This window comes from Equus quagga, chromosome 1, assembly GCF_021613505.1.
Source record: "Equus quagga isolate Etosha38 chromosome 1, UCLA_HA_Equagga_1.0, whole genome shotgun sequence".
Lineage (NCBI taxonomy): Eukaryota > Metazoa > Chordata > Mammalia > Perissodactyla > Equidae > Equus > Equus quagga.
In genome coordinates this window covers 175,380,548-175,398,784 of record NC_060267.1, presented here as the reverse complement: position 1 = coordinate 175,398,784, position 18,237 = coordinate 175,380,548, and the positions used below count along the sequence as shown (strand labels likewise).

The 18,237-nt window shown below is 36.7% G+C and overlaps 1 protein-coding gene across 6 annotated transcripts in view; it reads right to left on the bottom strand.

Moving 5' to 3' along the window:
- PLS1 (plastin 1) overlaps positions 1 to 18,237 on the bottom strand; it is a 105,956-nt gene that overhangs the window by 16,416 nt on the left and 71,303 nt on the right. For all 6 annotated transcript variants that reach the window (XM_046645680.1, XM_046645671.1, XM_046645716.1 and 3 more), the window contains 5 exons: positions 12,924 to 13,089; positions 12,697 to 12,839; positions 10,434 to 10,529; positions 7,831 to 8,026; positions 3,044 to 3,122 (listed from right to left, as the gene is read on the bottom strand). In XM_046645680.1, the coding sequence (XP_046501636.1) occupies positions 3,044 to 3,122; positions 7,831 to 8,026; positions 10,434 to 10,529; positions 12,697 to 12,839; positions 12,924 to 13,089 (680 nt within the window). The remainder of the gene's footprint in view (positions 1 to 3,043; positions 3,123 to 7,830; positions 8,027 to 10,433; positions 10,530 to 12,696; positions 12,840 to 12,923; positions 13,090 to 18,237) is intronic.

Below are 18,237 nucleotides of genomic sequence, written 5' to 3'. Positions count from 1 at the left end.
GTGGACTCCCGGGCCACCATGAGGTGGATCTCGATGTACTGACATAAAAAGCTTTACCAGACATATTAAGTTTAAATAAGCAAGTGGTAGAACACTGCATACATTTATTACTATTAAATTTATTTTGAAAAATAAGAGTATTGTGTGCTATGGACTGTAAATAGCAATTACCTCTGGGCAGGAAAACAAGGAATATGGGAGGGGTAAAGGAGGAATTATCATGTTTAATTTTACTCTACATACTTACAGACTTCCTGAAACTTATACAGTGAGAATGAGTTCATGTATTACTTATGTATGATTTTTAAAACTTTAAAAAAATAGTTACATAAAAATCTCAATAGCTGCTCAGTAGGCAGCTGTTCATGTTAAACAATGAGTGTTAAGAGGCAGGAATTTATGAGCAAGCAGGATGATGGAAGTAATACCACTACTTTGGAAGGCAGCTATGCTCACCACTACACCACCAACGCACACTACTACTACTCTGGATTCAGAAAGACATTCTTCTGATGCTGAAAGTATGTCTATTGAGTCTGTTTCCAATTCTTTACTCTAAGGACATAAAGTAACAGCAATTGATTTTAAAATTGCTAGCTCTGTGCTGTATTGTGTGGCTTTTCTCCCTCAACAGCTCGTTTGCTGAGTTATGTTTTGCTAAGGTTCACATTCAAGTTACTGTGCATCTGCGCACACACCACATGGCAGTGGAGGGGCTGGGCCCTGTGCTGAGCGATGAAAGAAAACATCTATTATGAAGGTAATTAAGAGCTGATGAGGTCATCTATAAGCACATGGGGAATTTTATATTAAAAAAAAACTAAAGTATTGGATAGCTTCTGGAATCTCATCTGTTGCATGAAATTTTCTTTTTTACTTTAAATGAATTCACTATTATTTCTATGGATTATGGTATTACTCATGTTTTGTGAATAGGGAAACTGAGGCCCAGAGAGTTTAAATGATTTCCAGAGAATTCAAGATGTGATCCAGAACAAAACTGTCATAGAAAAATTCTAGAACTAATAGTTTTTAAAATATATTTAATAACTTGTTTAAAGGACAGAATTTTCGGTTAAAATCAACCTAAAGATTGATAATGCTTTGTTTTGGTATATATATGGTTTGGTAGGTGAGGAGAAACCACTTAGGGGCGGGTTTAGGAATATGATCCAGACACACATTCACAGACACATGGTTCTGGTGCCAACTAGACCTCTGGCTATTGATTTTTTTCTATATCTGATGGTTCTCGTTAAGGTTATGTTACTTTTGAGGATTTTCTGAATCCCCTTTCCCAAGAAAACATGACATAAGCGTAGAAGCCCTGTGCCAGCATGTCTAGATCTACAGAACTAGAAATAATCTTTAACTGAAACACTGGGTCAATTCTCCACTGTCAACCATAGAAAACTCTAGTGTTCTTGACATTTATGAAGAAGTTACTATGAGTCTCCACAAATCTTAATCCTCTAGTGTTAAATTTACTTTTTAACGAAAAAAGAAATACATGCACATTATAAAAAAACCCAAAAAACTCTAAGTTACTAGAATTAAAAATAAAACTCTCCTCACTACCCTCCACTCCTACTTCCCCAGCTGCATACAGTTTTGGTATTCGTCCCTCCAGATGTTTTTAAAAAAATCATATACCAATATGTATACATTCAATTTTAAAATAAAAATAGGATCCTACTATATCTATGATTATTTTCTCTCAATTTATATTATAGACATTCTTTCAAATTAGTCCATAAAGATCTAACCCCTTCCTCACCTCCAGCATTTGAGTCTTTTACTGCCCTGCTGTTATAATAAGAGTTCCAGTCTAGATGATGTGTGTCTCTTGTGATCTAGCTGGAATTTACGCCCTTAAACAGTTATCAAACCATAATAAGGCAATCCTGCTTTTAGATTTTTAAGGATATTTTGAATGTACACCAAGAAGCAGAAATTACTGCACCATAAATCCTCAGTTAGCCAGTGAACTTTGTCTTTTGTGGCGTTACTCTTCAGTTCATATTTAAATAATTTAGTTAATGTTCATTAAGGAGTTTCCTTGGTGTGTAACCTACTAATAGATTTAGTTAATTAGACCTTTTTCCTAAAAAATATACAATTAGCTGAAATTGAGCTCTTTTGCATTTTAAACGCAGGCTGGTAGATCCTGGAATACAGAGAGAAGGAAGGTTTTCTCTCATCCACACCTAGAGAGACACATTCTCAGCACTACCAGAGAGAACAGGAAATGATTCAGTAAACTATTAGACACACCAATGTTAACAATGTGTTGTCATTTTTTTTTGGTGAGGAAGATGGGCCTTTTGCTAACATCTGTTGCCAATCTTCCTCTTTTGCTTAAGGAAGATTGCCCTTGAGCTAACATCTGTGCCCATCTTCCTCTATTTTTCGTATGTGGGACACCACCACAGCACAGCTGGACAAGTGGGGTGTGGGTCCGTGCCTGGGATCCAAACCCACGAACCCCAGGCCTCCAACGTGGAGTGTGCAAACTTAACCATTATACCACCGGGCTGGCCCTGAGTTGTCATTTTTAAACATGAAAGAATAAGATAAATTATGACAATTACTCAGGGAAAGCAAGTTATTTCTATAAATTAGAAAAAATATACACAACAAATTATGGGATAATTGAGGTTTTGGGCAAAAATATATTAAAGAATGTGAATTATAATGAAAAATATTGATATAACAATTTAAAAATATTACTGCTCTAATCTGTTAAAGTTGAAATAATTTATTTTCCTGATCAATAATTTTAAAAGAGTAAGATGGATTATCTCTACCGAAGTGTTCATATTATCAAAAATTATAAGTAATTTTATCATATTCTTATCCTTTTAAATAATTCTTTACTTTTCTTTTAAAATCCATTATTGCCAATCCCCAGCATTCTGAAACTTTAAAGCTTGGCTAAGATTCTTGTGCTTTTCAGAAAATATTCTCATGTAAACATACTTACAGTTTGAAACTTGAAAAGTTGGACCCTGGCCATAAAGCTAAAACACAAGAAAATATTTACCTGTATAAATGATTAATGTATGGGTTGACCCCCAAGGAATTCATCCAGTTCCGAAAGGTCCTCTCTTCCTTGCTCTCTCCTAGAGGAGACACAAGCTCACACTGATGACTCAAGACACATGGAATCAAGAACTGTATTTTAAGCCATTCTGGCAGGTACAAACAGGCCATACATACTTTGCCATGGTTCCTGTGATACTGCAATCCTTTTAGGGGGAAAAATTCTAATTGCCAAAGCCCCTTTTTTCCCTCTGTTTAGAAAGCCTCCATTTGCTCTAAATTTCTCCATCTAAGAGTCCTTTATTGGATGTCTATGAACTACTGTGCCATGGGTTTCTCCGTCCAGAAAAGTAACAGATAAACTTATGTGGTCATATCTTTAGTTATGATTACACACAAAAGGGGTACGCTAAAATTAATAAAACAAAATCTTCAGCAGTCAGGGTAGTATTAGCAAGTTAAACAGAAACAGGAAAGCTGCACCTTCCCCAGTGCGGTATTTCTAAAGCTGCATAGATTATGGTTTTACGCAGAAAAGTTTCTGGGCACACAAACCTACATTTTAATTACACCAAACAGTCATGAAGGGGGGAGGGGATTACAGGTAATATAAAAACAAGCAATGAGGGGATATAACTATTTTATAGACTTCCTGAATTATTTTAGATTGTCACTACTAAAAATACATAAGTGACACAACTCCCACGCAGGGTGCTAAGAGAAAGACACATTTCCTCATGGTAAGTCCCTAGACCTCAAAGATCACCTCAAGAAAAAACTCCTGCAGGCACTGTTCTTTAACCTGTGACCTAACCTTCCCGAGCGTTCCCTTCACAGCAGTGCTTACACCATCTAGAAGGAAAACGCGGGCTACGGTTGCCACAAAGTGGGCAGAGAGAGACGTGAGCGCTCCTTGCCATGTCTGCCTTCTAGTCATTGTCTGGATTGCAAACAGTCCTAAGTGACTCTCTATTATATTATTGTTTGTTTTTCAGTAAAGTTAGGGGATAACAGAATGGCCCAGCTTACATCTCATCACCGGACTCCTGAAAACTGAAACATTTACACCTCTCATCACTTCTAAACCACAGACAAGTTCAAGTCACTCTCTAGACTTTGGTTCATGTGGGATTCCCAGGACAATTTGGCATATAAATCTGTAACCATCTGAGCTTCAGGGGCCCATCCTGCAGAGCCATCCCTGCGGTCATCTTCAGACTAAGTGCCACAGACAGCATAAACCTGCACACCCAGAATAGAAGCCAAAACCTTGCAAAATCTAAAGGATTCTGTTTTTTGTGCCAACTCTTCAGGAAATAATCTGCCCAGCGAATTTTCATGTGGTTTCAATGCCACTATGTAACAGCTTTCCCAGAATCTACTTTAATTCTTGCTCTATTAAATTATATAGCCATGTATTTCTTGCCTAAATTTTATTCCCTCTGGTCTGCAGAAAAGGTAACTGATCAGGCTGTTGCATCTGCCACTACCACTTTATAATACATATATAACCTACAGAAGAACCTTTTTCAAAAGAACGAAGTTAAACTAAATATTCCTAGAAACCATGCTTGCCTTGTTTGTAGGAGTTATTAAACAGGAGCAAATTAAATATCTGAACTTTCTCTGAAGTGTAATAAATAAGAGCAGACTACAATCAACAGCTTGATGCATGTGATTTGGATTTAGCTTTTAGTGGTTTCTCTAATGACAATGTTATTTTGCCATATATATAATTTTTTTTCCAGTAGTTAGAGAATTTTTACATTATTTCCATCTACGAAAATCTAACATGTTTTAAAATTACAAACACTGAGAGTGTAACAATAGTTTAGTTTTTAATTAAAATAATATCCAAATTCTGCTGAACCTGATAATATAGTGAAAAATATTTTAAAAGACACTAAACTTGTATTTTGATTGAGTTTTGAAACTATTATAAGCTTCAGAGGTTCTTATTTCTTCCTACTGTTCTCAACTAATTATAGCATTATTTTACTTTTTGATGCTTGGAAAGTAAAATAGGTTTTTTTAAGTGAGCATTTATTTATCTAAAACCATTTCAAGTTGTCTTGGTAAATAAATGCTCAAAGCCAGAAGCACTGTGCATTTGCGCAAAAGCCATGGTAAAGCATTAGAAAAACATATGTATTCCAGATTGGAAATGCTGTCTGGATTGCAGACAATTAAAGCAATCTTAGAAGTAAAATCTTAATTGCTGATATAAAAGATAGAAAAAACTATAAGACATTCTTTTCATTTTCAGGGCCAAATTGACATCTGCAATTGATAAAAGTGTCAGAAAAAATAACAAATGTATTAAAAGTAGGCTACTAAGAAGAAGAAAAGGAACCAACGTTTAGTGAGTGAGTACATTTAACACTAATGTGCTGATGTACTAAGTGTTTGTCTCTTCCCGACCTGACCATTATTAAGCACATACTGCATGCATACTCTTTCATTCATGAGGTCCTTTTAACTGGCTCTATACTTCTTCCAAATAAGTATTATTAGTCCTGTTTCATATATGGGAAAACCAAGGCTCACAGAAGTCCCTCAGATATTAAATGGTGTAACTATGATTTGAACAAAGTCTAATTCTGTGGCCTATGTATTTTCTATCATCACAATGGTCTATGGTCTTTCTATATGTAGCCTACATATTTGGCTCAATTTAATATGAAGGTTTAATATTTAATTGGGCTTTTAATTTTAATTCCATACAGATAAAATTCTTTGCCAATGAGGACATACTAATATGTGAATATGGGATGTGAGAAGGTCAAGCTTCAAATTTCATAAGGATCTATAAAAACAAATTTACAGAGGAAAAAATTCCAATGACAAAGTCAAATACATTTTTGGCAGATGTATCAGGATATACATATGTTCTAAATGAAGATGATTGATAAATATTTCTCACAGTAACTTCTTATACCTAGTAAATACTCATGGAAATATTTAGCAATCCTATTCACACTGAAAAATTCCAAAAGCATGCTGAAGACTAGCAAAAGAATTCAAACGTGACAAAGGAGAACAAGCAAGTTGTAAAAGATATCTAGCAAGAATTTGGTGACTATAAAAAGCAGATCATTTTTAATATGCCACTGTAAACAATGTCTTCTACTATAAGACACAGAGGGATTTTGAAATTTTCCAGACTGATAAAAACTTAGAAGTCTTCCATTTTATTTAAGTTTTTTAAAGTTCTAATCTCTCCCCCTAAATTTCTCTGCTGAAAAAGCTACCCTTTTATCCATCTTCCCTCTCAGTTACATACCTATGTAGAGAATACCATCCTTATTTGATTTTACTGGACCCCAGGAAGAGTAAACTGAATTAATCATATTCCTCAAAGAACTCATTTGTTAAATCTGAAACTTCTTTTATTAATCAAAAAACTGTAATTATAAAGTGACAAGGACACTACACTCTGGTTGTAGCAAAGAGAAAAAGATCATGAAACTGATTTCTCGTTCTGTCTCACACTGGGGAGGAAGGGAGGACGGTGGGTGATGTGAGAGAACGAACATTGCAGCATCAAATCCCCCCACCAGGAAGCATCTCTGCTTGAGGGCTACTTTCTCCAAACCAGGGCAACTAGCGAGAATATTTTACCATCAGCCCCTACCTCTGACAACCGCCACCACTGCTGCCACTGTTTTTACTTTCTGTCCTGATTCTAAGGTGGGTTTTGGCATGCATGTGAGTGAGAGTGTGAGAATGGGAGAAGATAAGAAGAGAGACTGGGATACAGAGAGAAGGAGAAAGAACTAAATATTGAGAATATTTTTATCATTATGACGCTTCATCTATCCTAAGCTTCAATAATATCCAGTAAATGTAACATAGCTAAATAATATACAATAATCTGTGTCAGAGAACCTAAATAGACCCTTTCAAAGATTAGCTGCGATAAAAATAAGTTTGTTTATTCACAGGAGAGGGATAAAGGCACTACATCAAATCATGAAATGCAATCATCAAACCTGATTTCTCATGTGTTTACAACTACAATCTCCCATCATTAGGGAAGGCAAATTAGGCGGCGAGTTTACATAATCAAGCCTTGCACTGCTATTCTAATTAAGTTTCATTTGTGTTTCTTGGTTGTCATTCATTCTTCAGGCATATTAAGACAGAAAAAACACAGCATGAACAATGCAAAAAATAAATATCAACTCAGAAAGAACAAATGGTACTGATAAAAAGAACATTCAGAATGAATACATTTATAGAGTATAGAAAAGTACTAAATACAGTACCTACATTAGGAGGGGTCAAATCTGCATTTCACGAAGCAAAACAGGAAAGTATTATAAATTATGAGACAGATAACAATAGCCCACACACAACAAGACAAGTAATGAATATTGTAAATTTTTTCATGTACACTAAAAACATTAAAAAGAGAACAATACTGGAGTCAAACTGCAGCTTTCAATGAAGGAAATAAGCTACAAATAATTATTTTTTCCAATAGATAATTCATTGTCCATATTGGTGGTGGAGTTATGTTATGCAGCTATTTAAGAAAATATTTTAAATGTATGACAGTTTTCACTAACCTCTTATGGAGAAGCGAGACAAGTAAGATTTACCCCAGCATTCTCTTTTAACCAAAACCAATAACCACTTTCTTTAATGTGAACATTTTCACGGATGCACATGCCAACACACAGTAAATTGCATCTCCCACCGCAATCCCCTTCCTCTGACAGTGAAGTAGCATAATAGCACAAGAAGATACATACAGTGAATCAGTTAAGGGTAGAAAGAACATACCTTCCAACAGATTCATATCAATGTCATTATTATCAGGCTTGTGTAGGCATGGGTAGGTGTTAAACAGGTTAGCTACAAAAGCTAAATTAAGTTTAGGATTGCCTGAAACCACATCAGCAGGAGTCACAAACTGTCTGCAGCCCAGTTTATCTGCTTCCTGAAGCATAAATTCAGCACGCTTCATGTCATTTCTCTCCTAACCAATGAAAGAAAATAAAAATAGTCAAGGTTAAACTTTTGATTGGCATGCTTTTTTTATTGATCTACATATTTATAAGCAATTACTTTTTCGGCAATATATCAAACAGTGGCTCAAAATAAGAACAGAATTTGCAAGAATTCCAACTCAATTTCCCATTTAAAAAAAAATCAGTAAGAACAAGTTTATGAGTTTTCTTGATGGGATCAGAGTAATATTTCACCCTCATCGCTGAAACAGATACTCAACAAAACTCTCAAATATTATATCAGTAAGCTCCTCCCGGTCAAATTGGAGGTAACCTGGTTAAGGACACATATTAGAGTGCCTTCTGGCTAAGAGGCTGAATTGCCTCACTCATTCTACCCTGAATGCTATTTCCAGTAGACTCTTTTCTCAATGAAAAACAAGTTGGGATACATAAAAAAATATTAAAATCAGAAGGAACAGTACTTTCCACAGTTGCAAAACCCTAGAAACAAACCAAATGCTTATCAACAGGAGAGTAGATGAATAAACTGTTATATTCACACAATGACATACAATATGAGCGACTCTTATCAATATGTTCAAAATAAGTACTAGAAGTTTAAATAAGACATGATAAACTTTATATGAAATTAAAAAGTAAAATTAAAAATTTAATTTTGTAAGGAATGTATTTGGTTGAAAGAAAACTATGTAAAAAGAAAAGCAAAAGAACACTGAACATAAGACTCAAGATGGTTATTATTGGACTAAGGTGAGGCAGAGAGATGAGATGCAGAAGCAGCACACAGTGAATTAACACCAAGGTCTTAGTAAGACTGAGGGACTAAGGGTCCATACGGGTTTGTTAGTTTCCAAAACAAACAAAGAAACAACTCCAAGCAAGAATAAATAAAAAGAGGGAGATAAATAGACCCATGATGAGAGTATATCATGATCAAGGATTATGACTTATCTAATTCTGTGTGTCAGAGATGCAAAGAAGTAAAAATGTAAGTGAAATCAGAGAAAGGAATAGGTTCAATGCTATTAAACAACAATAAAAAGTTCCTAAGGTAGACATCAACAAATCACAATATGTGGCCCTTATTTAAATCTTAATTCAAATAAGCTATAAAAAAACGTGACATTTATGAGGCAATTGGCAACGTCAACATTGACTATATATTTTGATGATGTTATGGATTACTGTTAATTTTTCTAGGTATGATAAGGTATTATGGTTATATTTTTAAAGTGTCTTTTAGAAATACATATTGAAATATTTACCACTGAAATGATATGATGTCTAGGATTTGCTTCAAAACAATCTGGGAGAGGAGGGAAATAGGTAGGTGATAAATGAAAAAACATTGACCATGAGCTGATAATTGCTGACCTTTGGGGATGAACAGATGGTAGTTCAGTATACTAAGTCTGCTCACTTTTGCATATGGTTGAAATTTTCCACAAGTTTTTTTAAGTTCCTAATTTTCTAACTCAAAATAATTTGCAAATTTTGCATAGCTTAGCAAAAGTAAGTTTCTTACATTTCTTTTTAATAATGTGAAATATAATTAATTAGCAATGACTCAAGTTGTCTTTAAAACTAAATATTATGGATATTGCACTTTAAGTACTTAAAAGATTTTCATAAACTATAGTCTGACCAGATTTTAATGTTTAGCTACAACAATCCCTGATATTTACAGCTTATGCTAAAAGAAGGGGCTTCCTAGGAAATGTGTGAGATGGGTCAGCATCTGTACCTGTCCTTCCTACACCATCAATACTCAGAATTGCCACCTTTTATTTTGTGTATTTCGAAACCTAAGTTGGAAGAACTGATAACCAATTGCTTCGCCATCTAATAACGGCTTGTTGTTCCCTTCTCTAGTACACAGTGACAGTCACAAAAGTGTCCTGGTGAGTTCCAGTTATGTTGCACCAGGGAAAAGTCCACATACAATTCACTCCACATATATGCAAGGTCAGAATTACGCAATGCCCTTTCTTCAGTCATGACAGCCAGCTGGCTTAGCATGGAGATTTGGAGCCTAAGGCAGGAAAACACTTCTGAAGAGTAAAGGCCAAGCTTTAATGAAGGGCTGAGGACTCCACCAGGGAATGCTGCTTGGAGAGAACTGCTCTCTCAATTCTAAATTTGACTGTGCTCACTCGTTGAATTCAGAGAGACAGAAAGTAGAACTGTGCTTACCAGGTCACGGGAGAGGGGAATGGGAGTTATTGTTTAATAGATAGAGATTTCACTATGGGATGATGAAAAAGTTCTAGCGATGGCTAGAAGTGATGGCTGTAAACAATGCAAATGTACTTAATGCCACTAAACTGTACACTTAAAAATGGTTAAAATGGTAAATTTTGTTATATATATTTTACCAAACAAAAAAAATTTTAAATTAAAAACTGTACTCACATTAAATCCTGAAAGGTCAATGTCAATGGCAGGTTCACCAACCTGGTCACCTTTAGGTGCAATCTGATTAAGCAGATGAAAATAGGCTCTTGAATCCTTCAAGGAAAGAAATGAAATAGAATTTTTAAAATGAATAAAGTCATCATTGGATTAGGAAAAAAGTGCTCAAACTGAAGAAACACCCTCATCTCAAAGAATGGAGTAATAGTTCAGTAACTTCTTACTTATAGCTTCCTGAATGCACGATGCTGTCTCACATGTCAGAGCTTCTAGCAACACTTCCCTACACCTGGAATACTCTTCTTCACCTTTTTCATTTGTTTACACTCCCAAGCACCAGCATCAATTAAGATTAGGGCCAAATATAATCTTTGGAAGCCTACTCTGGTTTCTCCAGATGAATTAAGGGCCCTCCTCTATATTGCACAGCACCCCATGCCCACCTCTATAAATAAGCTGTGAGCACATGGTGTTAAATCATCCAATGAAGTCTTCTTCAGAGATGGCTATCATAATTTTTCCCTGTACATACATGTAGCTCCTCCCAGGGAAAGGCAGAATCTGTTTTCCCTCCCCTTTAACTTAGATGGGCCTTGTGACTTGCTTTGACCAATAGAATGTAGTGAAAGTGATGTTCTGGGGGCTTCCAAGCCCAAGCCCTAAGAGCTTCTGCTTCTTCCCTCTTTAAGTTAGCCTCCACACGAGAAGTCCAATTATCCGAGACTATCATGCTGTGAGGAAGCTCAAGCTAGCCAGGTGGAAAGGCCTCCAGGAGAAGCAATGAGGCACTAGACATGTGAGTGGTGCCCTTGAGCACCTTCCAGACCAGCCCCATTAACAGCTGAAGGCAAATGAGTTAGCGATCCCAACCACAACTACGCAAAGCAAAACCACCCAGCCAGGCTGCCTTAACCCACAGAATCATGAGAAACAATAAATTATTATTTTAGCTAGTAAGTTTTGAGTGGCTTGTTATATAGCAATAGACAACTAAAATATCCATCTACTAGATGTTTATCTCCCTGTGTAACTGGTAAGCTTCTCAAGAGCTAGGTGTTGGGGACCGGCCTTGTAGCCCAGTGGTTAAGTTTGTGTGCTCTGCTTCAGTGGCCTAAGGTTATGCTGGTTCGGATCCTGGGTGCAGACCCAGCACCACTCATTAAGCCATGCTGAGGCAGCGTCATACACAGCAGAACTAGAAGGACCTGCAACCGGAATATACAAGTATGTACTGGGGGACTTTGGGGAGAAGAGGAGGAAAAAAAAAACCCAAAAATATTGGCAACAGATGTTAGCTCAGGGTCAATTTAAAAAAAAAAAAAAAAAAAAAAAAGAGCTGCATGTTAAAAAAAAAAAAAAAAGAGCTAGGTCCTTGTATCCGCCATGTCCAGCATAATGCCCCATAGGAGGGGTTTAATAAATACCTGATGAACTGAATTTTAAAATAAGAGAGCCTCCCAAAATAAAAATTTAAACTGAGCATATAGACATGAAAGCAGAGAAATACAATGTCACTTCAAAGAGAGAGCCCGTCATCTAGGCCATGATGACAAAAACATAACATGACTGAAGTGTCAATATATATCTAAAGAGAAAATTCGAATTGATGCCAATACTGAATGGTCTGGGGGAAAAAAAAGTATTGAGAAGTAGTCGTCACAGGGACCCAAGCTGGCAATGTCCGTGTAGGCAGTGACCATGAGAGAGCTGTTAGGCAGACTGAATGTTCAGTTGCCTTGACGAGGCTCTCCCAGTAGGGAGGAAGTGTTTCAAGCTACTTCCGTAGAGAGACGTACATGACGATCTCCTTTTGTCTTCTGATTCCCTGTGCCCTCAGATAATCTGGCTTCCTGTTAGCTGGTTATTGGCAAAGTGGGAGAAACAATGTTGGACTGGTCAGGCCCACAAAGACCTCTAGTCCAGCAAACAGATGTATTTCTCAGTTCAAATTAACAGATTGACATCATCGTTATAATTTAGCCTAACTGTGGGAAAGAATGCCTTAACCTGCTAAGGCTAGAATCTCCTTCCTCTCACAGCCGGCTGTATTTCTTATTAAAAGACAAAATAAACCAGCTTTTTTTAAATAGAAGATTTTGTGACTATAATTGAGGGATACACCGCAGAAAGAGAAATGCAAAAATTTCATTCACCGGGTCCTTGTGAATTAAACTTAATTCAAATTTAAGTCAGAACCTCTTTTGTTTTTTTAATATTCTACATCCAGATTTTATGTCACAAATTTGAACATGAAAATATAAACCTTAATGTCTTGGCTGAAGTTGTTGATGGTAGTCCATCCCGCATTGGTCAGATGGTAGTTCACCCATCGCAGCAGTAATTCCTCCGGAGAAAGCTTCATCAGCTCTTCGAGGTCCTCGCCTTCTTTTAGCAATGCAATCAGAGCTGAGAGGAAAACATTTTCGAAATATAAGTTCTTTCCACAGTAAGTATATGTCAATGAAAAGTAACTAGTTTTGATCATCTTACCTTCATTCCTGGAAATCTCAATATCAGCAAAAAGACCAACTTTGATGATCTGCCAGAGAAGTCCCAAGACCAAGTGAGGTTTTCCTTCTTTGAGATCCTGCGCACCAATGTTGACCACTGTACAACCAATGGCTGAGGCAGAATTCAGGGCCAGGTTTAAATTTTCCTGAATTGCCACAAAGAAAACTGCATGTCAGGAAGTACTTTCTAAAGTCTTATCAACAAGTTGTGGCCGTAAATAAGAAACAATGAATTGTGAAATTTCAGATTTTTAAACACAAGTAATATTTATACAAGCAAAATACCACTACTCAAAAACAAATCCCACAGTTTTAACTACCACCTCTATATGCCAATGACTTTGGAACGCCTATCCACAGCCCAACTTCCCCCCAGGCCCCCCTCTAGCGCTACACCTAAATACTCACTTGGTTATGCCCACTTGGATGTTTCACAAGTACCTCAAACTCAACATGTCCAAACCTGACGCAATTTCCCTGGTCTTCCTCTAATCCCCCTCTTAGAACTGGCTTTTCCCTATTTATTTCCTGTCTTGGTTGAGAGGACCAATCTTAATTCTTGCCTTCTTTCTTCCTAAGTCAGAAATCTGAGCAGAATCTTTGTTCTTCCTTGCCTCCCACATCCAGTCACCAATTTCTGTCGATTCCACCTTCTAAATACCTCTGGAAACTGTCAGTGGCTTTCTTCAAGTTTCTTAACTCCTTCCTAACACCTATCTTCAGACTTACTCTACAATCCACCTTCCATAATACTCTGCTATCAGTGATCTTGGTAAAATATACACATGATGGTGCTCCCTAGCTTTAAAACCCTTCAAATGTTCCCTGACACTCCCACTATGTCCCCTTACTCACTCTGTTCCAGCTACATAGAGCCTTCGAACTGGCTGTTCCCTCTGCTGCAACATGCTTTCCCCCAACACCCACAATTCCTTTAAGACTTCCCAAAGGCACCTAATCTGTGAAGCCGCCTCTGACCACCCTACACAAAATGGCAAGCATTACCATGACCTCTGCTCCCTCATTAGTCCCTATGTGACTCCTCATCCTTCTCTGACACATACTTACATGTTTATTATTAAATCTCCCCCAGTTAGACTATGAGCTCTATGACAACAGAGGTTTTTGATATGTTTGGGGCTGTTTCTCCAGTACTTAGCACATAGTATATACTCAATAAATATTTATTGAATAAGTGGATGAATGGGTCAGAGTTTTTGAAGGCATGGAGGGAAAGCAGAGGGGCAAGTCCAAATCCTTAGTATGGCAATCAAATACCTTTATGATTTGACTCTTACCTTATCTCTCAACATTTCACACATATGGTCTATGCTTCAGCCAAGGTAACAGGGCCTTTACATGTGCTTTTCCCTTGGCCTATAATGTTCCTATTCCTCCAGGTCATATGCTCATTCCTCAAATATCATCTCTTCTATAAAGATTTCCCCAAATCATCTCCCCCAATAAGATTAGTCCCTCCCCTCCCTATACTTTCACAGTCCCTTGCTTACACACAAAAGGAAAAGGGAAAGAGGGAAATTATTAATGTTATCTTTATATAATGTCACATTATACAAATATGTTTTAATGACATATTCTTATAGAAATTTCAGTACTACCAGTTGATTAGTGTTGGGCTACTGTTTTTTTTTTATTTCTATAATGCTCCTATTTGGAAGCACTTCTGTAGAATACGATGTGCAATTAGGTTTTAATTCCAGATAATTTTTAAACTAACTATTAAAATGGAAGCAGTTCATTAAAGGCTTTCAGGCATCAAAGGACAGTATCAAAAGAATGATAAGGCATCCACTGAATGGGAGAAAATATTTGCAAACCATATACCCAATAACGGACTGATATCTAGGATATATACAGAACTCCTACAACTCAACAAAAGACCAAACAACCTGATTAAAATATGAGCCAAGGAGATGAATAGATATTTCTCTAAAGAAGATAAATAAATGGACAATAAGCACATGAAAAGATGCCCAACATAACTAATTATTAAGGAAATGTCAATTAAACAAATAAAGAGATACCACTTCAAAGCCATTAGGATGTCTATTATTAAAAAGAAAGAAAGAAGTGGTGGAGGATGTGGAGAAAGTGGAACCCTTGTGCATTGCTAGTAGGAATGTAAAATGGTTCAGTTTCTATGGAAAAAGGTATGGTAATTCCTCAAAAAATTAAACATAGAATTACCTTATAATCTTGCAATTCCACTTCCAGGTATATACTCAAAAGAAGTATAAGCTGGGACTCAAACAGATATTTGTACACCCATGTTCATAGCAGCATTATTTCACAATAGCCAAAAAGCAGAAACAACCCAAGTATCCATCCACAAAGATGAATGGATACACAAAATGTGGTATAAACATACAATAGAATATTACACAGCCTTGAAAAGTAAGGGAATTCTGACACATGCTACAACATGATGAACCTTGAAGACATCATGCTAAGAAAAATAAGCCGATCACAAAAAAACAATTATCGTAGATTCCACTTATTTGAGGTATCTAGAGTAGCCAAATTCATCGAGACAGAAAGTACAATGGTGACAGGCAGGGGATGGCGGGAAGAAGGAAATGAGGAGTTACTGTTCAATGGGTATAGAGTTTCAGTTCAGGAAAATGAGAAGCGTTCTGGAGATGAGCGGTGCTGATGAATGCACAGCAATGTGAAAGTACTTAATGCCACAGAACTGTACATTTAAAAATGGTTAAAATGGTAAATTTTATGTTATGCATATTTTACCACAATTTAAAAAAAAGGTAAAAAAAAGACCCAGCCAACTTGAAGTAGCTCTCTATGGCCAAATATGGGACAACACGAACACCAAAATAATTAAGCACGGTAATGAATTAAGCCACAGAAAAGGTAGGAATTCCTGAGTCCGTATCAGTAACAGAGAGAGAGGTGAGGGGCGAGAGGGACAAGGGGAAGATAAGAGGTCTCTTGGTTACAGGAGAATGCCAAGGAAATGACTGGTAAATGTGGAGGGTGTGCTAGAGTTGAAAAGACATCAGTTTTCAACCATCACAGTAAGGACTAGATTATGAAAGAACTATAAATGCATATTAAATCCAGGGAGAAATTCTGTTAAGGAGTAGGATATTTGCATCGTCTTCAAGTGTCTCCCCACAGACTGTTTATTAGTTGTGAGGGAGAAAAAGAAAACAGTAATTACACAGTAGAAAAACTGGATAATATTTTGACCTGATAATAAAAATTAACATCAACTAGGAGGGACAAATAGATACCTTGTGCCCCTAAGTATATAAATTTATAAACTTGATAACTATACAGTGGTAATAGAATATTCCTGTTCTTGGTAAATATATGCTAAGGAATTCATGGGTAAAGGGTCATGAGGTATGTAACTTATTCTCAAATGGTTTAGAAAAAAAGTGTACACGCAGGCACACACATATGCACACGCGAGAGAATGTGTGTGCATCCATACAAATGTGGATAAACGATCAACAGTAGGTGAATCTAGGTAAAGGGTAGATGAGTATTTTTGTACAGTTTTTAGTTTTGCAACTTTTTGTAAGTTTGAAATTATTTTCAAATAAAATAAGGGTAAATCTCTTAAATTTTTTTTTACCCAAATATGCCATTAATTTTAATCTAAGGGCTTAGCTGAAGGCAAAATTTCTTTAAAAATACCAACTTGTCCTTTAGTTGTCATCTATTAATGCTGTATCAGTGATCAGAAATACAAATAGAAAGAACAACAAAACAACAACAAAAAAGAGTTTAGAACAACATAAGGCAGAAAAGTGGAAAAGACACTGAATTAGAAAAGTTTAGGGTGACCTTAGCTTTTAGCTTTTTTTTAATTTCTTCCTCAAATTTCTTCCCTAGAAATAACAAATGCATCCTATATACTAAGGATTTTTTTCCCATCATCTTTTGGAAAAACACAGTGGCCTGTTTGCTGCTGGGCCTTGTTTTTGTGGCCATTTAATGGTGACAAATAATCTATGCAGTCAGACTTTTAAATCACCAAAAATAACAAGATGTAGTTTTAAGAGCCAGGGGATTTGCCGTGAACTGTGTTTGATTTGCTTTTGGGAGACGTGAGAGACTGTCTTTTCCTTTTTTAACTCTCCCTCAATACAAGGATTAGTCAATGTGTGGATGGGGCCCCTGCACCCACAGTTTGTTTAAAATTTTAGGTTTTATGATTACTAGTCAGAAACTACACAAAGGTTTACAAGGCACAGTGAATATTTCGGTGGCTTCCTCTTGCAGCATGCTGAAGTGATTTATCTTGCTGGGCTCCAAGTAAATGGCTATATCTCTTGAGAACCAGTCTAGGGTAATTAAAGCAAGCATTTGGAAACGTTATTTTTGTGGAGGTATTAAGCAATATTCATTTAATTATAGTTTTTCCAAAGAAGGAAGAACCAGGCAATATTTTGATATCTTTATAACCTCATAATTCACTGCAAATAAACATGAAAAATATGAAATCATCAGTATATTTCAAATATTTTATGGAAATCTTAGAAGATTTTTTTTTGAGGAAGATTAGCCCTGAGCTAACTACTGCCAGTCCTCCTCTTTTTTTTGCTGAGGAAGCCTGGCCCTGAGCTAACATCCGTGCCCATCTTCCTCCACTTTATATGTGGGACGCCTACCACAGCATGGCGTGCCAAGCAGTGCCATGTCCGCACCCGGGATCCGAACCGGTGAACTCCGGGCCGCCGAGAAGCGGAATGCGCGCACTTAACCGCTGCGCCACAGGGCCGGTCCCTTAGAAGATTTTTAACATCATCAGATGCGTTTAAGTTACCTTAAATCAAATCAATATAACTTTCAAGAGACAGCCTCAGCAAATTTAGTCTTGATCAGTAATATTTTTCTATCTCCTCTTCCAAGAGCATATAGGATGCTCTTGTTCCGGTTGTGATTCCCCAGAATGCATCAGCAGGGGAAAAAACTAGACTGAAAATTATTCCTATAATGGTATTAATCTCACAGTGACCCCTTGCATATGCACTGACATCACGGCAGTGTGGCCAAAAGAAGTATGTAAATTCATTATAACTAGTGAGAACCAAAACCTTCTACTACTACCCTGAGCCTGGACACTCACAAGGAAACCACACCTTACTACCTACATTAACATGACTCTGCTATTCCTCTGTCTTCACTGGCATGACTTACTGTTCCTCTGTCTTCATTAGCATGACTTTATTCTCCCAGGAGAAGAAGGCAAAAGGTCTGATTGTTCATGGCAGCCACTACTTGAAAGACCCATCAGCTCTTCAGTG